Source organism: Tamandua tetradactyla, chromosome 2 (genome assembly GCF_023851605.1).
Source record: "Tamandua tetradactyla isolate mTamTet1 chromosome 2, mTamTet1.pri, whole genome shotgun sequence".
Taxonomy (NCBI): domain Eukaryota; kingdom Metazoa; phylum Chordata; class Mammalia; order Pilosa; family Myrmecophagidae; genus Tamandua; species Tamandua tetradactyla.
Window position 1 is genome coordinate 142,310,513 of NC_135328.1, and position 27,153 is coordinate 142,337,665.

Below are 27,153 nucleotides of genomic sequence, written 5' to 3' on the forward strand. Positions count from 1 at the left end.
AAATTTAATTACTGAATTAGTACATTTAGAGTCAGGGGTGGTTTGCTAAAGCTGATAAAATGCAATAAACCAGAAATGGGTTGACTTTTACAATGGGGATTTATTGACTTACAATTTACAGTTTTTAGTCCATGAAAATGTCCAAACCAAGGCATCAAGAGGATGGTACCTGGGCTCTGAAGACTGGCTTCTGGCATCTGGGATACCTCTGTCACCTGGGAAGGCACATGGCCGGAGCCTGCTGATCCTTTGCTCTTGTGTTTCATTTTGCCTTCAGCTTCTGGTTCCAGTAGGTTCCTCTCTGAGCTTCTGTGGGTCCTTTCTTAGCTTCTCTGGGGTTTTTCTCTATGAGCTGCTCTTAATTTCATCTCTTAGTTTCTCTAGGGCTTCTCCAAGCTCTCTGAGATTTGTCTGCGTCCTTTATCCTCTTATAAAGGACATCAGTAAGGGGATTAATACCGACTTTGAATGGGGTAGGTCACTATCTCAATTGCAATAACTAACCAAAAGGTCCCATGTACAACAGGTCTGCACCCATAGAAATGGATTAAAAGAACGTGGCCTTTTCTGGGGGTACATAACAACTTCGAACTACCACAGGGGGTAATCATTTAAATTTCAATTTATGAAAATGTGGCCTCTTAAAACATATATTAGGGTTGAGTCTTCAGCATATCAGTTAACTTACTAGTAAGACTTCAAGTTTCTGGCATCCCCCAAATGTTTGAACACTAATCTTTTAAAATATTGTACTACTGTAGACTTTTTTTGAGAAAGGCATTATTCCATGTGATTTTATGGAGACTTGGTCTTTGATTAATCGTTGACACTAAGGGCTGCTTGTTTCTATTATCTATTGGAGCAATTCCCATGTTCCCAGCAAGCTTATAAGAGACAGCATTATGTTTTCTTGATGTGATGCTGAACTGGGGTGGGGGGGAGGGTGAAGGTATGAAGGTAGAATCGACCCTTGTTTGTTACACACAATCTAATATTGTAAAGTATCGTAGAAGGACTAGGCTGAAGCACAGAATCCAGGGGCAACTCACTTGGTATATTAATTTTTCCTTTTGCATAACCATCTAGTTGTTGCTATTTGCAACAGATGTGTCTAAACAACCTATTTTATCAATTCAAGCAAAAATACTTTCCTGTGTTGAATTTGTATTAAAATTATCTAGGAAACATATACATGGTTTTCATCACACATCTCTGTGCTGCAAGGGCACCTTTTTAGAGAAGTTGAATTCAGAGATTTGGAACAAAGTAAAGTGGCAGAAAAAAATTTACCTTCCTTTAGAATTATAGGTAATATTAGATCCATCAGCAGTAAGAAGTGAAAATACTATCTTATTGTTGGTGGGAGCTTCCTATTCCTTCAAAGGATTTCTAAAGTTGTCTATTTGCGAGTTGTGTGGGGTAAAGAGACAAAAAGAAGCAGAAGTGTTTGAAGGTTGACTTATGTGTAAGGATGGATAAAATATTGCATGCAAATAGGTCTTTCCAGGAATAGAAAGCTGAGGGTTGATCCTAAAAGCTACTGTGTTTTAAGCCGCCTGCTCTAGGGTGATGCATTCTGTGAGTGAGAGAAGCTTCCTGTGCCCATGCGTTGCAGTATCTTGGTGCCCACATGTGACTGAATAAAAATTCCCCTGTATTCGTACCTGCCAAGCAGACATAAAGCATCGGTTGCTCTACTTGTGACACTCGCAGAAAACAAAGCAGAATAATTATCATGAGACCTTAAACAACCAGAACACCATCTAAATGAAGTGCAAAGTGGTTTGGTTTTTTATGGCGCCCTCAAATATTTTTCAACAAACTGTCATCCAATTCCAAGAAAAGAATTATGGTTTTCTTTGAGAGCCAACAAATCTCCTTATTAATTTCTGGATTCTGGGATGATATTTTGAATTCTTCTACAATAAAATGTAATGGCCCATTTGAAAAGTTGTCCCCATAGTCTCTGTTACTGGGCAGCTTGAGGCAATTCTTGAGTCCTAAACTCTCCTTTGATCTGTTGGAACACACTGGTTTCCACGGAGTCTGGCTGGCTGATGGCCAAGTAAGGGTCCAGCATTCCAGCCAGCAGGACTCAGGGCTTCTACAGGCCAACCTGAAACAGTACAAAGGACTTTACAATTGGAATGGTTTCTATGGAACCACTGAAAATAAGTTGATTATTTGAGGGCAAGGGTAGTGTAAAAGTAAAAATAAATTATGTTTATTTCATTTATTTAAATTTTGATTTGTTCCTGGAAAAAAAAAACTTAATCTTTTTGAGACTACAAATGATATATTTCCTCTCGTCCCTCTACTTTGTACAAAGTAATACAGAACAGAGTTTGTCTTCCTTGACCTTAAAGGTAAGTAAAATGGGAGCCAAATTCTTATGACCCAGATATATATATTATATATATATAAATAATAAAACTGTCAGTAATCTTTCTGTTTTATAACGGTGATGACTCAAGGCCATTGATAACCCTAAATTACTTCATAAGCATTTTCCTTTGAATGCTCTTCTCCACATAGGGTGGCCTAAAAAAGGATCTCCGTAAACTCAGATGCTCACCTTTGCACTCAGAACTTTGCACCACTAAGCTACAGATTTGGGAAAGACAAAAGTTGGGTCCTGCCTTATTGCTAGCCCTCAAACAAAGAGAGAAGAAATCGTCAAGGCACACGTTGTCCATAGTGTGAGGTTGTATTTCCATGATACAAAATGCAGTAGGAGGGGGGGGTGCAAGGGTAGTTCAGTGGTAGAATTCTTCCCTGCCATGCGGGAGACCCAGGTTCGATTCCCGGCCTAGGTACTTCCCCTACACAACCCCCCCCCCCAAAAAAAAATCAACAAATAGTGCTGCAATAATGGAACAGTCATATGGAAAAAGAATGAAATGTGACCTCCACCATACAGCATACAAGAAAAAAAAAATGCAGTAGGAGTTAAAAGAAGGAACGGGTGGCTTCTGCCTGGATGGGTGGGGCTGAAGAGGCTTCTGAGCTCCCCCGCCCTCCTGTGAGGCCTGGACCCCTTGCAGGCACAGCTGTTGGGTCCAAAGTCTTCAGTCCACCTGCAGCATTAGCTCTGGGGCTGTCCTGTCAAGTCAAGAAACTCTGTCATAAACTCTTTATGTCATAACCTCTTTTGAGATTAAGTTTTTATCTAAATTGCTTTCAACACCTTTGTCGATGTTGAAGTTATTGAACTCTGTGTTGAGGTCCTTGGGCAATGGGTCCTGTAGAGGGTGACTCCTAAAATCCAACCAGATCCTTACCTAGTGGCTCTGGGTGTTGACATGGCTCTAACCCAGATTTTGACCTTGAAATCTATTTCTAATTTCCGTTCAAAAGCATTCCTGGAATAACAAAGAGATTGCTGTTGTTAAGGAAAACAGTGGCTTTATTAATTTTTATCCCGACTCCCTCAATGAATCGTTTATTTTTTTTTCCATAGGCCCTGTGGATTTTGATAGAAGAAAAACGTCGATTGTATAATATTTTCACATGTGCTTCGGCTTTCAAATAAAATAAACAATAAGGAACCAATCTTTAACATTCAGTCATGTTGGGCTTTCCCCTAATTAAAAAATGACGGACTAGGTTCTCTTTTTTTATAGCCTCTCACTGACCTTTATTTCATTAACTTTATGAGGAATATAATCCCTCTAATCACAGTTTTTAAGACGTGTATAAAATAAGTGATGGGTTGTAATAAAGAATCAGCCTAGAGGCCAGGCAGAGAGCCGCAGGAACATTCCAGCACAGAACTGGGCTGGGCTCATCCGCGGCTGCACAGCCCTGAGAGGTGCTGGTCCAGACCCCTCTGTGAACGGGCCCTGGAGCTGGGCCAGCATGCCAGACCTGGATCTAAGGGTTATGAAAATAACCCTTGTACTTTTGAGTCCATTGAGCAAAACTTGGGGGTTTCCTGTATGTCATAGAACAATGGGGAAACCCTGGGTCACACAAGCGAAGGGCCAGTTTTTATTTGACCCCAAATAGGAGTTATTCGTTTGGCAGATGCAGAAGGCAGAATCTTAACTCTCACGAGGCCTCTTTCTCCACCAGCCTAGAGTGTTTCTGTGCCCAGGAGAGGGCAGAGCCAATTCAGGGGACCAGGATCCCAGATCCAGGAGAGGTGGGGCTGCGCCAATCAGACCTTTCTGGAAGTCTCCACAGGCTGGTGCGGTGCTGGGCGCGGAGGAGACAGTAGATTAAATAGAAGTGACACCTGCGTGGAGCTTAGAATCTGGTGCAGCTGAAATATAAGCATAATTTAGAAAACCACAATGCCTACCTACCACAAGTGTATAGCATTATGACCCCACAATGTGATGAGAACTAGGAAAGGAAAGAACAGGGTACCCTGAGAGAGTGGATGGTAGCTGGCAGGAGGAGATTGGGGAAAGTCCATATGGGGTTGGGTCATGAGTTAAAGAATGAATGGGGTGCACGGGTGGCTCAGGGGTAGAATGCTTGCCTTGCATGCGGGAGACCCAGGTTGAATTCCCGGACCGTGCACCCAAAAAAAAAATTTTTTTTAATGAATGAATGGAAGCAGAACCGGCTGGAGGCCAGTGCTGGGGGGTAAGTGGGCCCGTGGGGTGGGGTTGGAGATGTGGAGAGGGCTGCATCGTGGATAGCCTTGCAGCCATGTAAAAGAGTGTGGCCTTAATTCTACACGCAGCCCTATTTAGAATATTCAGGATTATGTTTGGAACATTTAGAATTCCAAATGCAGTTTATATTTGGATTATATCGATACCATCCAGTTCATCTTTCTGAAGGTTCTCTCCAGCTTTTGGGTGGAGAATGAATTGCAGAAAGTAAGAGTGGACTAGGCATAATCCGTTCGGAATCCAAGTCTCATTTAGAACCACTATTTGGGTTAACAGAAGAAAAGACAACAGCAGAAGTCAGAAGATCCCCCTTACCTAACTCACCTTTTGTAGGGTGTGCACAGACTGCCTCTGCTTGAACTGTTTCTACCATGGAGAAAATTAAAGCCCCATTCCAACTCCGCAGATGTCCGTATGAATAAATCAACGTTGTAGTTACTTTGAAGCACTATGCAAGGTCAAGCAGTGGCTGCTGCGACCTGTGCTGCTCTCTTTGTTTCTTTAAGTCCTTGGGGGAAGTCAGACGACTTTTATACTGTTTGATCTGGAAAAAGAGTGAAATTAAGGATGATTTTCCAGTTGCCTTAGAAGTCGACCCCTTTGCAAAAACCTCATTAGTTTCTCCTTGTAACAATAAAACTATGTTAAATTGATGCTATGTTTCACCAATAGTTGCATTTAGGTGACATAGAAGAATTTAAAAAAAGTCATTATTGCTTTGACAGATGTGCGTGTAAGACAATTAATAAAAACTAATATATGTATTTACACATTGAATTATTATTTACAGATATACATTGTTATTTAATGTATATATTTATATACTGAATTATTTATATATACACTAAATATATATGTATATGCATTTATTTATATATGTTTACATATATACATTAAGTTGTTTATAATATTTAATAAGTATTCAAAGAATATTTTCTATTATTTTTTAAGTAATGTTAAAGTATTCATCATACTATCTTGAGCTACTTGTTGATACCATGATTTTACCTCTGAATGTTATTACAGAAAATCATATTAAAGACTTTAGAATTAGAAGGAATTTTTTTAAATGAGCAGATGCAACAACTTCAATTCTTTTTATAGAAGTAAATGATCTAAAAGTACACCCGTATCATGGACTCAAAAAATCTACTCTCCTCTGTCTGGGAGAGAAATACAGGCACAACCCAAAGTGTAGGATTTTTTGAGTTGATAATTGAATGAATGGAAAGAGAAAAAATATGACTATTCATTCTTTCTTTGTAGAGGTATGGTTTCATTTCTGCAAAGGTAATTTTACAATGAAAGAAAGGTGAGCCATCCTCATTTTTCAAGTTTGGGTGGAAAGAGCACTGTGTATTGATGGATAAAAAGATAAGATTTAAATAAAATTCCTGGCCCCTCCTAACACTTTCCTTCTCTTTTAGCCTTTCTGCAGGTAGACTCACAGCATGCACGTCTGCCTTAGAGCAGCATGAGATAAATAATTCAGCATTTTCTGCTCCATATCAACTCTCTGCTTATTTCCCCCCTCAAATTACATATTCTGGCACGATTTCCCACTTGTTAAAGCATTTAATTATTGTGTTTGGCAGTCATGGTTGGTTGCTTTGTATAAACAAATGCCTACTTCAAACAGTCAAACTGATTTTTCCGTAGGTCTGCCAGGAAGCGAGACTATTTGATGTGCAGTTTGAGTGCTCTAGTTCTGATTATATAATTTAGGTCTGGGAATTGAATTTGGAGATTTGTCCACAGTCCTAATGCCTTAGAAAATTAACCTCTAGCATTCTCTTTAAAAGGATAAATCATCATGGACCCAGTTTCAAAAACAAAAAAACAACAACAAAAAACTTTTCAGATGGGCTCCATTGTGTTTAAAGATCTTTTTATCTTGACATGTGTGCCCGTCTCCCTAGCCCAGCTTTAGTTTAAAGCATCCTGTTCCCTTCATTGCCTTGAGGGGCTGTAGCTCATCTAGCCCCCATCCTGCTCCTAGAATTTAGAGGAAGATCCTGGCAGGCAAAGTTGATTTTCTTCCTCTTTCCATGTGTGATGCTCACTGTCAGAAGCTTAAATATATTCGAGGACACTTCAGGCATAGGCTCTTATTTAGAGTAGTATTTATACCTGTGTTTGTGGAAAACTCCAATGAGCCAGAAATGTGAATGAACTAATTTCTTTTCCATACTCAATTTATAGAAAAAAAGTGCAGCCCTCTGTTTTGGTTTGCTAAAGCTGCCAGAATGCAATATACCAGAAATAAGTTGGCTTTTTCAATGGGAATTTGTTAGGTTACAAATGTACAGTTCTAAGGCCATGAATATGTCTGAATTAAGGCATCAAGAGGAAGATACCTTCTCTGAGGAAAGGCTGCTGGATCCAGGGTTCCTCTGCCACATGGGAAGGTACCTAGGATATCTGCTGGCTCTTCTCTCCTGGGTTCTGGTTTCCATGGCTCTCAAATGTCTCTAGGCATTTTCTCCCTCTTATCCTCATTAAGTACCCAGTAAAGAGATTAAGATCACCATGAATGGGCTGGGACACATCTCAACTGCACCAAAAGTTCCCACCACAACAGATCTGCCACCACAAGGATGAATTAAAAGAATATGGCCTTTTCGGGGCACATAACAGCTCCAAATCAGCACACCCTCCTTACCCCACCCCACACACAAAGTGCTTAGATGTGAGGAATCTGTTTAGGGGACATAGAATCACATCATTCTTCAAAGACCCAGTTCTCCATCCAACTTCTCCTTTCCATGGTCTGGTTATCTTTCACAGAGTTGACTCCAAGGCAGAGCAAGAGGCTGAATGATCTGAGGAAGTGTAAATTGTGGTTTAGACATTGTACTGGCTGAGTGGAGGTGGGAATTTGTATGACCCAGTTTAGAAAAAACAAAATTTAACAAGGGTGGATATTACCAGAAAGTTCAATTAGGCGCAGCTTCTCATCTGCTGAGGAATTTACATAATTGCTCTTTCACTCCAATAAAACTGGACAAATGACTTCAGAGTCCAAGCTCTTGACCTCTGTTGTTCTCGGAATGAACTCGCTACCAAGGCATTCTAGAAGCAGGCCTGATAATATCTATCCACCTAAACCTACAGCACAGTCTGCTGGCTTCAAGCTATTGTTATAAAGTATCATAAAACCACCTGGATTCACTTTTAATGCAAGTTGTGTAATACCGGATTACATCTAGAATAGAGTGCATATACGTATTTGAAAATGTAGTGGTGAACTCAAAACGTTTGCACAAAAGAATGTAGTGGCCCAGATGAGAAACACTGAATAACCTAAGGCACCATCCAGGGGGCTTACCACGCAGCCAGGCTGGGTGGTCCGTGCTCATCATCCTTGATGACCAGCCCTGAACCAGCGGTGGCAACAGCTCCTGACCATCTTCCCGCTTCAGTCCTGTCCCCTTCAACCCACTCTCCATCTGCACCATTTACTGATCTGCAGCTGGGGAATGTTCAAGAGTCGGGACCTTGCCAGAAGTTCTCCGGCTCCAAGAGGCCAAAGCAGGACTCACAGCACCCTCCTGGAACCCCACACAGTGCGTTTTCCCACAGGGGCTCCTGCAGTCTTGTCCTTTTTCTTTCTCTCTCATGCTTTCTGGGAAGAAGAGGGGAGCTCCTCCTCCAGCAACCTGGTCCTCCATTTTTCCAGAGTTCCAGTATGTTTGGGGGTTCCAGTCTTTTATCCTTTCCTAGGAGCTTTAGTGGTAAAACTTCTTTTTCTTTTTTTTTTTTTTTAGTGAGAGAATAAGTATGAGAATTATTTAAATCTAAGACGATGAAATAAATAGCAAAAAATGAAACTACATAAATCTTTCTTGCAGATATTGTGATCTAGTATCTATTAAACATATGAATTGAGTAAAAAGCCAGTAAAGATAAACTCTTGGTAAAGTTACCAACCACAAGGCATAGGGCAGAAGACAAAATATCCAAGATTCAAACCACATGCCATTTAGAATATTACCACAAGGGACTCCAGATGGATTTAAAAATTATAGATTAGGAGTAGCAGTTTCAGCTCTAGAAGAGAAAATGTTCTTGAAGCCAAAGAAAACTGTAGAGGAAAACATATCTGTCTATATATACAATTCAAAACCCTTTAAAACTAAACCAGAATAAAAGCAACAAAATGGAAAAATATACATACAAAAATTAGAGTCCTGATAGCATATGTATTTATATATATATAATATATATATAGAGAGAGAGACACATACACACACACACACACAAATTTATATAATGTGAGCACAACAGCAGATGCTAGTTGAATAAGTGGTTCAAGGATACAAACAGCATTGCACACAAAAGAAAACAAATAGGAAACCAAATCTGAAGGTATATTCAACTTCAATAAACTTAAAAATGAAAACAGCATTTTGCACAGACGTGAACAAAACTCAAAGGCCAACACTGGACAGGTTGTGGGGAAAATACATGCCCAGGCATATTGTTAACAGTGTAAATTGATTAGCCTTTTTGGAGAAAAGCTGGCAGTACATACTGAGAATCCTTAAGTATGACCCTTTGAGCCTGCAGTGTTCTTCCTGGGCATTCATCCCCGGGGCATCAGGAGAAGCCCTTACTGAGCAGCTGCTTTTAGGAGCTGTGAGAAGTGGAGATGGGGAACTCTCCTGAAGGGAGACCTGAAGGAGTGCAGTGCATTTCAACAGCTTGAGAACATGACAGGTTCAAAAATGTTTTCACAGGATTAATTATAATGGGAAAAAAATGCTTAGTTGTGGCCTAAGTGTCCCAAGATGGAGAGTCATTGTCTTCCACCCCCGCCCCGCCCTCAGTGAGTTGCAGTGCCCGCCCGAGGGGTCCCTGGCCTTGACCTCCGCCTGCCCTCCTGACCCCTCTCATCTTTTCTGTAGCTGGTCTCCTACTGCATTCTTGCACCCTCCAGTCTGTTTTTCAACTTCACTGAGATTCTTCTTTCCAAAGCGCAGATGTAGTCACGGTGCCTCTCAATTTAAACCCTTTGGAAGCCTCCTCCTTGCCCCAGGACAAAGTCCAAACTCTCTGCTGGGAGGTGTAAGGCCCTTCCCAGCCTGGTTGCTGCTTAACTCTATATGTAATCTTGTTTCCTGTTTCTCTTCCTCCTCACACCTCCTAAACACACATGTAGCACTCACACATTCTCACACACTCACATGCACCGTCAACACCCTCACATATGTACACATGTTCAGGTACACCCTCATACACCCTCACCTATATACATGCACACACATCCTTTTACACACTCCACCACCCTCACACACACACACCCTCACCCATGCATGCCCACACATCCTCAGACACTTGCACACATGCACTCACACCCTCACTCATGTACACACCTCACACACTAACATGCACATCCACACATGCTCACACATGTACACACATTCACGTACACCTTCGTATACCTTCATGCACACCTTCACATATCACACTCACACACATGCCCTCACACACTTCCCACACCCTCACACATGCACACACACACACGTACCCTCATCCATGCATGCCCACATACCTTCACACACACTCACATGCACAGACACACACCTTTACCCACCCTCACACATGTACACATATGCATACACACCCTCACATGCCTTAACATGTACATATTCACACACATGCCCACATACCCTCACACTCTTGCACACATGCACACATGCCCTCACTCATATACACAACTTCACACTCACATGCACACACCGTAGTTCCTACCATGTTGCGTTGCCTGCAGCCTCCTGTAGGCACCATGGTGTTTGCGCCTGGCAACCTCTCTGCCTGCAGTGACTGCTCCTGCAGACCCAGACCAGGGCACACCTGGATTCAGGTCATTTATCATTTCCTCCAGGGAGGGTTCCTTGGGGCAGCACCGCTTCCTGACACGCGCAGACATGAGAGTGGGCCGGGCATCCATTTCCATTCCCACAACACCTGGCACACGTCTCTCATGTAGAACACGGCATTGGGATAGAAATTCTAAATTCCGAAATCTGATTCCTGAACAGTCTGCTTTCCATTAACTTTGGGTAAAACATATTAGCCTGCTTAAGCTTGGATATGGTGAATTGTAATACTACTTTTAAACTTTTTATTAACAGTAGCAGCTACAACCATTTAAAATTGTGCATAAGGATGGCATTTCTGATCTCTTCCTTGCTGACTGCAGAAGGCACAAGTTTCTGGGGCTCTGAGATGTGAGAGTCTTCACCCAAAGCAGTAGAAGAAGAAAGAGGGGGAAGGATGTCTCTAAGGGCATCAGTGAGGTGAAAAGAGGGGAGCTTACTAGGCTAAAGGTACTCCTTAACCAGGGTTGCCCAAATGCCACCAGCTAGAAAACCCAGCTAGTCAACTGTTCATGAATTTAAAAGTTTAATATCAAATGTTTGCAGCAAGAGTAAAGAGGGAAGCCTTACAAGGCCTTTCTAATTCTTATCTTTCATCCAAATTCATTTTTGTGACACATTAAGTACTAACGTGAGTATTGTTTGGTGTCTAAAGGCAAAATGGGGCAAAAAGGGTAAATATGTTTCTCTGCTTTTAGTAATCAAGTATGTTAAAGCTCCTCCCAATAAACACCTAAATTCAGCATTACCTGAGCAAGCTCCCATAATTCTATAAAGTGAGCAGGAGAAATTTAACTTCTTATGTCATCAAGAACTCTCCATGCATTAACAGGAATTATTTCCTAACAGATCCATGTTAACTTCAGATGCCCTAGGAAACAGCAGTTTTTATATTAGGTTCAGTGTAAATTACCCCATCTTGGCCCAATCTAATTGATGTAAATGATAGGAATTAATGTTGTGTAGACAAGGAATAAAGTCTAATCCAGGTCAGTGAGCACCTTGTAATTAACCCACATACTCTTTTAAAAGAGAGAAAGAGAAATGTTGGCACGTTCTCTGGTTGAAGGTTCGGCACCAATCTAAGGCAGAGTTATAAAGGTTTCATAGAGTTCAGATTTCAGCATGACATTACAAAAAACAAAGGTTTTGCTAAAGCAGATGTTTTCAGCTGCCAAATATGTAGATTTTGTTGAGAATCCATTCTAACCGTCCACGGACAAATGAAAAGGGTGTGAGTTAAAGACAAAACATTTTTAGGTGCCTTTAAAGTATGATTAGACAACATGGGTCTTACCGTCTCAGGCTGTCATTGATACTGCAGTTTTTAAAACTTGAAATCTCTGAAGAGACATTAATTATAAACTGAAAATCCATCTAAGCCTATCACCTTTCATCTCCGAGAAAATAAATAGTAAATCCCTGATAAAATGAAAGGGATGAGAATAAATGAAAAAGTTCTACAAAAATCAATATGTAAAATAAACTCACTGAAATTGCTTCTGAGAGGGTGCAAGGGTAATGCAGTGGTAGAATTCTCACCTGCCATGCGGGAGACCCCAGTTCGATTCCCAGTCCATGCACTTCCCAAAAACAAACAAACAAAAATTCAACAAATGATGCTGCAATAATGGGATACTCACATGGAAAAATAATGAAATGTGACTCTGCCATACAGCATACAAAACAAAACAAAAATGCTTCTAGGTCCATACTGATGTGAGGAAGCCTTGCCTTAGTTTGATACAGAGGAGAAAAGAAAGTTTTGGAAATAATTTTTGTGTTTTTTTTTTTTTCTGCACGGGCAGGCACTTGGAACCAGACCCTGGCCTTCAGCATGGCAGGCGAGAACTCTGCCTGCCGAGCCACCGTGGCCCACCCTAATTTTTGTGTTTTTTTTTTAAAGTTTGGCACAAGAAAGCTCCTTTGTCTTGCTATTACTTCTAAGTTGCTGTGTGTTTAATAAAGTGCAAATTTAACATTTTTTAATATATTTCAACATAGGTTTAATCTCACGATTGAATGTTAGATCCAAATAGGAATTCAATAGAGGCAGCCCCACCTCCTCCTCAGAGCTCTCCTTGAAGAGTCCAGAAAATAAAGCAGGTGTCGTGAAGCAGATGACGTTTTCCCAGGGGAATGATTTTATCCTTAAAAATTGCTTTCTTTACCAAAACATAGTGCCTATTTATAATCAATATCATGTTGTTTCAAAATTTCAGCAGCTGTGATTGAAATACCGTAAAAATTAATCATGCCAGAGTCCCCAGTTTACTGTAATCGTTAAGTCATTCATCTAACTTGTATTTATTGAGGTGTCTTATGTGCCAGGCACTGTTCCAGGCTCTGGGAATTTGATGCCCTCCACCCTCATCAACGCCATGGAATAGATTAGTGGAGGAGGTGACTATAGTCCAGATATTCTTTGCAGATTGTAGGAATGAGAAAGGAGAAAGTACCGGCATCATCCCTGAGAAGTAACAAACGAGCTGAGAAGGACAGGTCAATCGTAGCTGCGGGGGGGTTGTTGCTCATGGCAGAAAACCAACACACAGTGCTGTGGTGGGAGAGCGTGAGCTCAGGAGGCACTTAAAAGAGGAGAAAAGAGTCTGGGGCAGTGGGGTGGGGGGTGGAGAGAAGGCCGGGGAGGTCGGCCAGGAGGCGAGGATCAGGACCCATGAAAAATTTTAATCCTTATCCTCGATGAAATGAAAAGCCTACGGAGAGTTTTTAGTTGAGGGGTGTGGGTGGGCAGTGTTGGGTCTGCAATATGAGAAAGACCACCACTGCCTGGTGGTTCCCAGGAGAACATGTGGGAGAATATTGTGCTAGTGCAGGTGAGAGATGACCAGGTGAAGATGGAGAAAAGTGAGTGACATCTGAGAGAGAGACAGTAAAGACAGTCAAGTCAATTTAAGAAGTAAAATTGACTGCGGGGGTTAGGACTTGACTACCCGCAGTGAGGAAGAAAAGGCGGAGAGCATGGTTCCAGCATTTCTGCTGGCTGAAGAGTAGGGGTCTTCTTGGGAAGGGAATCAGGCTTGGGAGGAGATCGAGTTTCATTTTGAGGGTACTATATTTGAGCTACCGAGGAACTGTCAAAGCTGATATATCAAGTAGGCACCAGATACACTGGCCTGGGGCGCAGATGTGTAGGCTGAAGGTATAGATGGGACTGGAAGGGAGTGTTCATACTGGAAGAGGGAAAGCCAGGATAACAAGGGCCCCTGGTCCCCAAGGGAGGACAGGGCTTCGAGCAGAAGGCCACAAACACAAGGGTCATACGAGATAGTGTCTGAGAAATAGGTGTTGCTTTGGGGAGTGTTAAAACACAGAGGGCTGTTTGGTGGTGCAGGTGGGGGTGAGAAACGAAGGTGGGAAGAAAATCAAATTGGAGTGAGTTGGGGGAAAGAAACAAAGATGGTGAATCCATAGAAACAATTTGTGATTTTTTTACTTTGGAAGGGAAGAAAAATGCTAGAGCCAGAAGAGGGCAGAGAGAGGGTCAAGGGAAAGTCTCCTGAAGGTTCTATACACATTTACCCACTGAAACGGCAGATAGAGAGGAGGTGCCCTTGGCGCCTAATGAACATCTCTAGACAGCAAGACCTGCTCTCCTAGAGCAGAGCTCAGAATCCAAGTTCTATACAAACTTTCACACATAAACTCATCAGGGCTGATTTTATACTAATGGAAACCACAAATGTGTTGGTACTTTCCCTGCTTCTCTCCCATCTCTCCCTACTACGATGGTGAAGAACATATATATGGCACATGAGAATCAGTGTAGAGCTTGGTCGGTTTTTGTGCAATATCCAGTTTGGAATACTTCAGCCTGGCTCGTGTTTATCACTTAGAGAAAAGAAACGACAACAGAGCATCTTTTTCTTTTCATTTTTCTTTATATGCAATGTAAAATTTCTTTGATGTTCTTTCATGTGGGGATCTGTGTGTATGCAAATGGCTCCATACTTTCCAAATTTAAAAAACAAGTTTATATTCTTGCCCCTGGAGCAGATAGCTGAGGCCCAGCTCTCTTCCCCCCAAATGCTGTACTTTGTTTGATCCAAAGGCGATTGCCCGGTGCAGAGCAGAACTTCAGTGGTATCTGCTGAGGGAGAGAATGAAACAACCTGAAGCCAAGATAAGGCCCCATGGTACAGGGTGACTTATTTTTTTTTCAGGGTGACTTTTGAACCTGTGGATGAGCCACTGAAATCCAAGTGTGCCAGTTTGTATCTGTCATGTACCCCAGAAAAGCCATGTTTTAATCTTGATTCAATCTTGTGGGAGCAGTCATTTCTTTTAATCCTGATTCAATATTGTAGGGCAGAACCTTTGAATAAATTATCTCTGTGGAGATTGGAAATGCCCAATTGTGGGTGTGTCCTCTTGTTTAGATGGGGATGTGACTCCACCCATCCCAGGTGGGTCTTGATTTGTTTACTAGACTCACTAAAAGGGGAAACATTTTGGAGAAACCTCAGAAATGACAGAGGTGACAGAAATTTGAGAGCAGAGCTGATACAGACCCCAATACTTAGAGAACAGAGACATGGACATATGGAGATGCTTGTAGCCCAGCAGACGTTGCGTTGAGATGTTAAGCAAGCCAGAACATGGAGAGAGCCAAGGGAAGCCAAGAGATGAAGGCCAGCCCCAGGGAAGCAAAGAGGAACCCCCCCCCCCCCCGCATACACGCAAGAACAGAGGCTGAAAGCACTAGAGCCCAGGAGCTAGGGACCAGCAGATGCCAGCCACATGACTACTCAGCCGACAGAGGTGTTCTTGACCCATCAGCTTTCCTTGAGTTAAAGTATCTTTTCCTGGATACCTTAGTTTGGAAATTTCCATAGACTTAGAACTATAAACTTCTAACTTATTAAATTCCCTTTTTAAAAGCCATTCCATGACTGGTATATTGCATTCTGGCAATTTACAAACTAAAACACAAATTTTACTCTTCCTTAGTTTCCTTGTGGTCTTGGATGCAGAATGAAAATTGGAGCAGCTGGTCAAGGGCTGCCTGTTGAGGTCTAGCAACGATGATTTAAAGCTGCACCCTCCCTCTGCAGTGTATACAGAAAACACATACCCTACTGGTGAAAGCCAGCCATATCATTCCACCCTGAATGTCTAAAACCCTGTGACCGCAAATACTCTCCTTTTCCTGCAGTTGACACTTTGCCTCGATCCACCTGTTAGGGAACCCGGCATCTGTGCAAGTCAAGGGCACACAGCAGGAGCCTCTTTGCTTACACAGGGCCTAAGGCATCATAAGCAGAGGCAGCTGCCAGAGTGAAAGCTACTCCCTTACATGGCTCCAAACTGCTGGCAGCCTCAGCGAAAGCCACTGACCTGCATGACTGCAAAGCTCACTGTGGCCCAGTACAGCGTGCTATGATCATCAAGGTAAATGCAATGGCCTGCACTGAGCACCACATCTTTAGGGCTTGGTTGGCTTCCCATAAACCAATCCGCCAGATATTAGGACTGGGGGGAAGGGTGATAAAGGCCCACCCAGGTTCTTAATCACTGGAGACATTAAGGCTGACGTTAGTGATTGCCTCTTATATCTGTGAGCATGTGTGCTTCTGTCCTAGTTTTCCAGGGCTGCTGTAACAAAGTACCACATACTAGTTGGCTTGACCAATGGAAACTTAACGTCTAAGGTTTTGCAGGCTGGAAGCCTGAGATCAAGGTACCAGCAGGGCTATGCTTTCTTGAAAGTCTGTACCGTGCTGGTGGCAACTTGCTGACGATCCTTTATTCAATCTCTGCCTCTGCTGCATGGCCATCCTTCCCTTCTGTCTCCTCCTGTCTGTGTCCAGATGCCCTCTGATTATAAGACTCCATCATAGCGCATTAAGCCTCATCTTAAGCAATCATCTCCAAGGAGCGTTTTTATAAATGGGTTCACGACAATGGGAGCAGGGAGTAGGACTTGAACATGGCTTTAGTGGGGGGCCATGATTCCATCTGTAACAGCTTCCAAAGACTGAACTCAGAGGTGGGAGCCTTCCCACCCAATGGGCTGAGCTGGGCCAGCCCTCCCCATGCAGGGTCAAAGCTCATGCCTGTTTCAAGCATAAGGTGTTGAGAAGATAAGCAGGATGTGGGTGACATGGGGCCAGCACTCTGCCAAAAGAACGGGCGAGCCTGGCCACATGGTCCATGTGCAGTTCCCTCCTAAGTTGCTGGTGCCCACCCCTGGAGGAGTGTGTGTGAGGGATTGGAGAGAGGCCAGGGGCTCAGGGAGCACCACCCAGAGAGAAGAAGGCATCAGGAGGGAGGGAGGGAGAAATACTCGACACACAGCCCCACCCTCCACTCAAACAACTCCTTCCTGGAGCAACTTAGGAGATCAGAGATTTGGTACAGAGATGGAAGCCACACTGAATTCTGAAAGTTACTGTGCGTGTCAATGGCTAACAACCATGTTATCACAGCATGACTAGCGTTCATTCCATAAGCCTTAGCCAGGCGCCCTCTGTGCGCTCAGGAGTATGTTAGGTCCTTTGTAAAAAGAAGCAAATGGCTTCATTTGGCCTCCATGCTCGGTAGGAATTAAGAAATTAAGTAAATTAAGAAATTTAGAGAATGGTTGATAATTCATAGCAGCTATAGGACGTAGAAGCAAACATCTATGAACTAAATATGTCACGAACTTCACTGTCTTCTAAGATTTCAAAATGATTCTGGTTCTGCAGACGTCCTGCCTAGGAAACAGTGCATTTCCTTCCTCCGTCATGGGGGGAGGGGAGAGGATGTCTTACAGTAAGGCGGAGTCCGGGGGAAATGATCCAGGGAGCTCTCTGCAGAGCTGTTTCCCTTGCCTCGTGGTGGAAGGACGCAGCTCACTTGCAGTGGGTCTTTTTAAGGAAGGGGGTTTGTATGCGCTGGGAAGGGTGGGGCTGACCTGCTGGGGCAGGACGTGACTGCTCCTCCCCTGCCTCGCCATGCTTCCCACAGCATCTGTGGCCCCTGCTCAGCTTCCTGGAGGAGAAATCCTTGGATACTGAACATCCACCTGCCACAGCTGGCAAGCTCAGGACAACAAAGTGTTCGATGCTTCCAGGAAACCTGAACCCTGAGCTCACATAAAGTCCCCTTTTCAATATTGCCCAAGACCTAAGACTCAAGCAAAGATGGTGCTATTCTTTGTGGGGTGGGAGGGGCAGGAAATGAGCTGCCCTAACAAATTGTGTTCTCGACCCAAATGTCGCAGGTAAGTGAACTAGGGTGAGATTGAGGGAGCCTTGGATGGAGAAGAGACACCAGATGGACAAGGAGGCAAGGTTCTGAGGGGATGGCTGCAGCTAAGAAGCTATTGGGGGTAAGGGCAGGTAAGGAATGTCTTGTCTTGGTGGCAGGACAAGAGCATCAGGCAGCATGGAGGGCACATAGACGAGGGGTAGGTGTGGTGAGGACCCTGGCCACAGTGTGATTCTCTTCATTCAATGGACTATATTCTGGGAACTCTCACTGTCCTGGGTTCAAAGACCATCAGGACTGTGGTCCCTGCCTTCAAGAACTTCACGGTCTTTCTAGTAGATTGGTGTGCTCGTTTGCAAGCTGCTGGAATGCGATATACCAGATCTGGGACAGCTTTTAAAAGGGAAATTTAAGCCTATAAAAATGTCCAAACTAAGGCACCCAGGTAAAGATACCTCAGCTCAAGGAAAGCTGATGGGGCAGGAACACCTTTGTCAGCTGAGTAGTCATGTGGCTGGCATCTGCTGGTCCCTTGCTCCTGGGCTCTGTTGCTTTCAGCCTCTATTCCTGTGGAGGTTCTTCACTTTGCTTCTCTGGGGCTGACTTTCATCTCTTCATTTCCCTTGACTCTCTCCAGGTTCTGGCTTGCTTAATGTCTCAGGTGACATCTGAGCTCCAAGCATCTCCACACATCTGTCTCTGTTCTCCAAGTGTCAGCATCTGTGTCAGCTCTGCTCTGAAGTTTCTGTCAGCTCTGTCATTTCTGACACTTTTCCAAAATGTTTCCTCTTTTAAAGGATTCCAATAATGAATCAAGACCCACCTGAAGTGGGTGGAGTCACATCTCCATCTAATCAAAGGTCACACCCACAGCTGGGCATATCACAGCTCTGTGGGGATAATCTAATCAAAAGTTTCTGCTCTTTGAGATTGAGTTAGGATAAAAAGAAACAGCTGCCTCCAGAAGATCGAATCAGGATTAAAACATGGCTTTTCTGGGGTGCATATTTTCAAACTAGCACAGTTGGTTTCTTAATATGATCCTTGGATGAATTCCAGGCTAACAGTGTAAGAAAGTGTGGAAAGCTTTATAGAGGGCGGGTTCTTAGACCTGGTAGGGCAGTCATTTTGGGGTGAGCCCTGAGAATCTGTAGTGTGGAAAGAACTTCTGCTGCCCAGGGAGGTTTGCAAATAACTGGTTTAGTGCAACAAACCCTAAGTAGATAATTGGAAGAGAATGTGAGCAGGGTGAGACATGCTGGGGTTGCGTGTAGGGGAACTGCAGAAACACAAAGGACAAACGATGGATACCTGCCTGGAAAATTCAGATGTGCAGTTTGGGGGATTTTATTTGAAGTACCAATGGGCTCCCTTTCCACACTTTCTCACTGCCCCACGTGTCCCTTCTGGAGGCTGATCTCTGCTGGGCAGGGCTCTCAAGACCTCCATTAGGGCAGTTGTTAGGGCCCATATCTCCCTTGTCCCCCATCTTGAACTTCCAGGTTAGACCACTGGGCGGGGTGTCTCCCGTTTATGGGGATTTGGGCTCTTGGGTGGCAGTCACAGTCAAAGTCTTAAGGATAGCTCCCTTTGCAGGGTGTCAGTTCTTCTTTATATTTGTAATAGCGGATCCTTTGCTTTTAGCATCACTGCCTTCTCTCTGTCCTGACAGAGCCTCTCCTGGAATCCTTACCACCCCTCATTCCCAGCTATTCCACAAGGATCCTGAGTGATCAAGGTGAATGCCCTCACCATCTTCCCGCCACCTGGTCCCATCCCCTGACTAGCTACGCCGAACCACCCCTCAAGGGGTCTCCTTGATCCGTCTCTTCTGAGTGCTGGACCAGACCCCAGGCTGCCTAACTGGCTGCCTGCCCCTCTCCGTGATACCACTCCACTCCCGCAGTGAGTGTCCCCAGCAGAAGGCAGGTCCCGCCTGTCTATGGGAATGCGAGGCACAGCGTGAGGAGGGAGGGACTGTGACCCTAGCAAATGCGGGTGCCCCCAGGGGGGCACACTCAGCCCCTTGGCACATTCCAAATCCCTCCCGAGCCTGGCAGCCAAGGGCGAACCAACCGCTTCCCACCCACCCTCAGGCCACGGGAAATCCCAAACCTCCGTGTAATCTTTTCCCTCCATCCACAATGATACCAAAGGTTTCCTATAAAATTATTTTTGAAGTGTCAAGATAATGAACAATCAGAAGGGACGATGTCATCCAAATGAATGTGCCAAGTGGGTATTCTTTTTTTTTTTTTTTGCATATTGTATGGTGGGGTCACATTTAATTTTTTTCTGTATGACTATCCCGTCATTACAGCACCTTGAGGAATTTGGGGGAGGGTGGAAGTGCACATGCCAGGAATTGAACCCGGGTCTCCCACGTGGCAGGTGAGAATTCTACCACTGACCTACCCTTGCACAAGTGTGTGTTCTTAAAACAATGTTCTGAAAAGTTTCCTTTCCATCAAAACAACCAGATTTTGTTTAATTGCAATTAATGTGGGGGGAATTTGAGGAATAAAGAAGAAAGGGGAAATGCCTGCCTCCTGCACAAAGAACAAAAACAAACAAACAAACAAATCTTGATCGTATGAAATAAGATGTAATTGGAGAAAGGAGAAAAATCATGAAATCAGGAATGAATGGTCCCATCTGCATAATCCATAAAGGTCACAGTGACAGCAAACTGTACCCAAACCTCTTAGACTACCTACTATTAATTCAGGCTTTGTCTTTATCCCCAGGGTTAAATGAAATTGACATATAGAGATGCCTAAGGGATTCCAGAACTTTCTCCAACTGCTTGCGCCTTCACAGTGTTGAAGCAGCCACTGGTCTCTAACCCATGCACACCTGACGTTAGACCAGTAGGGGGCACATGTGAGCAGCGTGCAGGGGCTGGGGTGGGGGGGGAGCTCAGTCCACCTACTCAGTGTGAGGCAACTCGGGCTAGCTCAGCAGCAGACAGAAGCAATCAGGCCAATGGAATCAGTGCATTTAAAAATTAAAAAATCCTTTGCATATTTACAATGATTGGGATTTTTTATTAAATTCCTACAGTAAACTGATTTACCTTCTGTGAAATGAATCCCCAGAACATCAGAAAGACTTTTCATATGTTGTAAACAAATTCTGTTTCTGTGAAGCTGAATAGTCCTGTTTGGAAGGAAACAATCGCCTGAAAGTAGTCTCAATTTAGGAGAGAGGAGAGGCTGGGCAGAGAAAAATTAGGGACGTGTCCCCTGCCCCCACATCCACAGTCATTTCTTTTTTTTTTTTTGCATGGGCAGGCACCGGGAATCGAACCCGGGTCTTCGCGTGGCAGGCGAGAATTCTGCCACTGAGCCACCCTCGCACCGCCCCACGGTCATTTTTGAACGTTGAAACATCAGACTTCCTTAAGGAAAGACGCAAAGAACCCAAAAATGTGTCCCTGATAAAAAGGAGATTGGCGCTTCTGTAATTCTCACCATCCTCTCTGATTGGTCAACTCTATTAACAGGCCTCATTTTTATTTTGGCTGTTTTCTGTTTTCCCTTGTCCCCTCTCGCAAACTTGACCTGAGCTTCTGAGGGAGGTCCAGGGCAGCGAGGGTGAGAATGTGGGTGGAGGCCACGGGGGAGGGACTGCCAGGACCTGCCTACCTGGGGTGTAGCACCTCGTCCCGGGAGCTGTGAGCCTTCGGCTGGCGGCCTGGCTGGGTGTCCCCCCTCCCCAGCCCCAGCAGGGTCTGGGGGAGCATGCTGTCGGCAAGCATGGTGGGGACTCTGGCCAGGGGGTGGAGGAACCGTAGCTCCCCTCGAAGGACCGATTCAAAACTGCTTGCTGCACGGAGCCCAGATGGAACTCGGACACAGGGTATGTTTGTGGCATTTTGATATGACTGTATGGACTTTCCTAAGGGGTCAGGAGGATGGCATTGCGCTTACAAGCTCCCCCTACCCCCACCCCAAATAGGATTGACAGATCTAAAGTCTGTTTTCCTTCTCAGATTATTATAAATTACTGCCAGCTCACTTCTTGTGGGAGGTTTGTTTTTCCTTTCCTTAAATGCCGCACGGTAAAAGATAATTCTTGCCATGTTCTTTTCCATCCAAAGGTTTTATTTGAAGGTATAATTCTTGTTCTGTGGCATTTGTGTTTGTATTGTAAAATAGAAAAGGTTTACTTGCTTTGGGCAAACTTGTTCTAGAGCATATCATTTCATTCCCTCTGGTATGGGAAATGATAAAAATAGCTTCTGTGTTTCCCCCTTAATTTTATTTTTTGTTTTGTTACTGTTGATTTGAGGCAGCAATAGAAACTAGTGACAAAACGTATCTCTCCTGCTAAACTTAATTTCAAAGGTTATTGTGGCCGTTCCTGGAATAGATTTTCATTAGAATGAAATACTTTTTTTAATTACCTAGACGTCATTCTATTCTTCCTAGACCTTGGACTTCTTAATGATACTTATTTAAAAGGAAACCCTTTGGCCTTGCTTATGATTAACCAACGAGAGAACACAAAGCTGATGGAGGAAGCAAGTCTGAGCCCTGAAGTCATAAACTCTCGGGTGCATTCTGAGCTGGCCTGCTGCCCCCCAAATTGCCTTTATCTGACCTACAGCCCTGAGTGTTTCCTAAGCAGTAAATGCAATAATTGCTTCATTTCCACAAACATGCACGGAAAACCTAAATGTGCCAGGCATTTTTCTACGTCTGCTTAGAAAATTTTTCTAGCCTGCTCTGATCTATGGCTATAGTCCCACTGTCTGCTTTGCTCTGACAGTGGTTTCTGGCCACACTTCTCAGGCAACCGACTATATTCAAGAAGGATCAAGGCAAGGTAATATTTTAAAAGCAGTCTGTCAAATATTCCTTGCAGGATGGTATGTTAGTTATTTAACCAGGTATCCGTAATACAGAAAATGGTTCTGTAGTCTAAACTACCAGAAGCGTCAGCGTGTGGAAAACCTGGAGGTTCCATAAGAGGTTTCAATCAAACATTGATCCCCTGCCTCTGCTCCCTCATTTATGGATGAGGAACAAGAGCTGAGGGGAGGGGATTAGTGGACTGCAGGGACACCTGTAGTGAAGAGCCCCAGGCGTGGGGACATTGCCCAGACTGTAAATGGAACATTTTCCATCCATACCCTTCCCAGCCCACCAAGACTCGGCACTTTCCAGGATGACAGAGAACTCTGCTAATTCCAAAGGATACTCTGCTTTAGTTCTCTTCTATTTTCTTCCTCCTTTTAATATGCCTTAATTTCTAAACTGTTCACAAATTCCTTTGGGTATTTTTCAATCTCCTGGCATTTTTTGCTTCCAATCATTAAAGAGTGCAGGGACTCTTAGGGTGCATCTTATTTTCAGTTGTTTCTTTAAAAGCAGTGTCCATAGATCAATATTAAAAATATATATATGTTTTAATCTGGCATGCCCTAGTTCATGGCAGAATAAATCCTTGCGGGACAAAGAGTCAATAAGTACATCTTAGTATGGACAGGTGAATGGTTTTTAAGGTTTTGCCTTTAGGTACCAGGAGAGAGATTTGAAAAAAAAAATAAAACAAGAATATTGTCTTCATGCTTTAGTTTGTTCTTCCTTGGGGTAGCGAGTGATATTAACTTTTTTTTTATATTAACTTTTGACATAAAAAGTGTAGTTGCAATGATTTCCCACTTCATAGAATAACTGAATAAAAAGGCCATATATGATATAAGCCGCTGTGATGTGTCAAAATCTAACCTAGAACTCTGATAGTGCCCGTTTATGTTTTTCTGGAGTATGTGGTCATGTTTGTTATTGGGGGTGAATGGGGTATCCCAGTGGTAGGCTGTGGGACTGGAAATAAGTCTTTTAAACTCATAACTACTCTTGGCCCTTTGTGCCTGGTTATTCTTTCTCGGTGCTGGGCTCAGGAATTGCGAGCAGTGCAGCTGAAACTGAAGCTGCTACTATGTCTAGAAACCTTTTCACACCTCTCTGGAATAAGGACAGTGAAGACAAGATGAATTTCGGTGGATTTTCACAGTCTTCATATTTAAATACAAAATGTCGCTAAGTTTTCACCTGGTCTGTCCAAATTTATATATAGGCATACCAAAAAAAAAAATTAAGAAAGAAAGAAAAAGAAAAAAGATCTCATCATGCTTAGACTCTTTACGAAGGTGTGAAGGATGTGAGAGAAAGGATGAAGAATGCAAAATAAAACCCGCGTTTGTGAACTGAAAATTGCCAAGGGATGGTTTCCCCACCCACCACCTCAGATATCCAATCAAGAATAGACATTTGCAAACTTTAAATTGTGATGGAGTTATTTGCTGTTGTTGTTTATTTTTCATGATTGTTTCATACATTCTGTTCTCCTTCCACGGTGACGCCCCCTCAAGCTCAGAGCTCCCTCCCTCCCAGAACTCCTGAAAGACTTGTTGGTTGTGTTGCTCATTTGCAATTTAGCCTGTGCAGCAGGCACTGCTTGCCCCCCTTCCCTGCCCCCACCGTGGTCTTCCTTCCTGTCTAAACAGGGATCCCTTCTGGGTTTCCGTGTCTTGACAAACTCTAACTCTGCCATGCCCAGTGTTCTACAGGCAGTATGTAGAACCCATACAAACTTCAGATAGCCATGACTTTAGAAACGTGAAGTGCATGCTGCTATAAAGTCTGGTTTTAATATATGACCTGTGCAATCCATCTTAGTGCTTTATAAGCCATAGCAGGTACTTAAATTATTATTGCTCTTTTATTTCAAAGACATATAGTCATTGGCCTCAATATAAAATAATAATTTCTGAACTGCAGGGCTGTACACCCTGTGGTCAAAAAGGAAGCCCTTCCTTCCTCATTTCTTAGTGGCAGCCTATAATCATCTTTGAGTAATTTTTAAGATTCTTTCCAAATCACCGTTTCCTTCATTATGTCATCCGGGGCAGAGCTTCTCCTTCTCTCAGTGGAATGGTTCTAATTCCTTCCCAAACTCAGCCTCCCACCTGGAGAGAAGGGATGGCTATCAATCTCAGCCAACTTTATTTTTCAACAATCATGCTGTGAGAAAAGTCACATGATAAAGTCAGTCAATTGCCAAATATTTATGGAGCTCCTGGGAGAAGTTTCATGGAGTCATTAAAGAGAATGTGACTAAGCCTCTGTACATTCTACCAAACCTGCTTTCCTTATTCAGCTCTAGCCTAGGCTTGGAGGAACAGGGGCAGGAGATGGACCTGGGTTCTGGTCCAACCAGAACTGGTCCATGTCCTTCATTTGGCCTGGGAGCAGTTTGGGGTAGCCTGATGAAGTGTCTGCAAGCCCGGGCTGGGATTTTCATCTCACCCCCAACCTGGCCTAGCAGTTTCCAGCTAGGGTAAAACGAGCCCTGAGAAACTGCACACCACAGCCTGGTATACTGTCTGTTTATGAACTAACCATATTTTGCATTTTGTTATAAACCAAAAATAAAGTCAATCCTATTTTACAGCTAATAGCAATGACCATTTTGACAATAATGCTTTAAATAGTTCATTATATTTATCTATCACCATTTTCTGATGGAATTTAATAGACTTCCAAATCGTGACCTATGATATTTTTACTTAGCTTAAGATCAGGTGCATAACCCTTTCCCTGCATTTTCTCATGTTTAATTCAGTCATTCCCATTTGATGAGAGCCCCTTTATTTTAATTAATATAAACTGGAGTTCATCATTCAATTTGTGTTCACAAATGAGCTGCTAGTATGTGTTAGACTAACGGACATGCTACAAAGATAAAAGAATCACTAAGGTTTATCCTTGATCCCCAGAAAGAGTAAACTAGAAAAAACAAATTTAATATAAATAGACAGAATGAAGTAAGTGCTAGATGGATATGAGGAGGAAATGATTCATTCTGAGTAAGAGAGGAGGCTTTCCCCAGTGACTAGAACTGGAATTGGCCTTCCCAACCACTGAGCGTACTTTCAACTCTGACATTTAAGGGCCGATAAAAAGTAGATATTTGCTGTTGTTACACATTGTCTTTTTAACTCACTATGAAAATGAACACCCAGTCTTCATCACAGTGCCAATTCTCACTGTCTTGATGATGTGTGTTAGAACATGGCTGTGTAAAGAGATGGCTTGAGGAAGCACAAGATTGAATGTAGAAGGACCTTTTAAGGAGATATTTTAGTTTTCTAGGCTGCTGAACAAATACAATGAAATGAATCAGGTAAACAATGGGGATGTATTCACTCATGGTTTTGAGGTGGGAAATGGTCCAAATTAAGACATCATCAAGACAATGCTTTAAGTCAACCAACTAAAAACAAATGAAATTAAATAGTCATACAGTCAGGAAATAAGAAAGTCAAAGGCACTATCAGGTGCCAATGGTTTTCATATTTAGAAAACAGTGGGATGAGCAAGTACTTGCATGAACAAAGGCATGGAGGTGTGAAAAAAGGAATGGGACTTGCGGGGGATGTTGAGTTGTTCATTGTGGCTGGAGTTACAGGCCACAGCCTGGAAGCCCCAATGCCAAGATAAGGAGGTTGCATTTAATCTGTAGAGCATTGAGAGCTCTATCAAGCTGTCCTGGAAAAGGGCAACTTGCAACCTGTGTATTAGAACAGGGTTGTGTAAAGAGATGGCTTGAGGAAGCACAAGATTGAATGTAGAAGGACCTTTTAAGGAGATATTTTAGTTGTCTAGGCTGCTGAACAAATACAATGAAATGAGTCAGGTAAACCATGGGAATGTATTCACTCATGGTTTTGAGGTGGGAAATGGTCCAAATTAAGACATCATCAAGACAGTGCTTTCTGCTCAAGCCTGTAGCATTCTGGAGCTGGCTGCTGGTGATCCTTGGCTCCTCTGTCACATGGCAAGGCACATGGTGGTATCTCCTGGTCTCTTCCTTCTCTTCTTGGTTCTGTTTCAGCTTCTTGTTTCCTGTGGCACTCTCTCTCTCTCATGTCTGAATTCATTCTCTTCATGAAGGATTCCAGTAAGAGGATTAAGACTGCTCCTGAACGTGGTGGGCCACACCTTAACTGAAGGAGCCTCATGAAAAGTTCCTACAGAATAGGTTCACTCCCACAGGAATGGATTAAATTTAAGAACATGTTTTGCTGGGTACATACAGCTTTAAACCACCACAGGAGGTGATTCATGCAGAAACTGGGGAGTGGCAGTGGATAGAGAAAGGATGAACCTAAGAGACATGAATCAAGTTAACTGATTGTACATGATGTCCTAAGTAGAAGGGGGTTATTATGGCTATTGTTTATTGAGCCCTATCAATTACATATAAGTTTATGTACCAGAAAACTGGCCAAGAGCTTTATCTGTTAGCAAGTAAGATCCAAATTGTCCCCATTTTATACATGAGACAACTGAGACCCAAAAGACCTTTTGCCCAGCTCTCTCCAGTAACAGTGATTTGGGAGGCCAGATTTCAATACTAGT

The 27,153-nt window shown here is 43.2% G+C and overlaps 1 protein-coding gene and 1 long non-coding RNA gene across 3 annotated transcripts in view; one reads left to right on the top strand and one right to left on the bottom strand.

The window, feature by feature from the left end:
- Window positions 1-27,153, top strand: part of PLEKHG1 (pleckstrin homology and RhoGEF domain containing G1) — a 248,201-nt gene that overhangs the window by 86,552 nt on the left and 134,496 nt on the right. Inside the window, exon 1 of one of the 2 annotated variants that reach the window (XM_077149261.1) lies at window positions 18,540-21,583. The exons of the other annotated variant lie outside the window; for it this stretch is intronic. Within the exon in view, the coding sequence (XP_077005376.1) occupies window positions 21,466-21,583 (118 nt within the window). The 5' untranslated portion in view covers window positions 18,540-21,465. Of the gene's footprint in view, window positions 1-18,539; window positions 21,584-27,153 lie in introns of those variants that run through there. 2 annotated transcript variants of the gene reach the window in all.
- LOC143674018 (uncharacterized) lies at window positions 1,779-10,680 on the bottom strand. Its single transcript, XR_013170825.1, has 6 exons — window positions 10,380-10,680; window positions 9,160-9,301; window positions 4,950-5,169; window positions 4,166-4,264; window positions 3,282-3,362; window positions 1,779-2,116 (listed from the first exon to the last, which is right to left on the bottom strand). It is a non-coding gene; the product is annotated as an uncharacterized LOC143674018 (long non-coding RNA).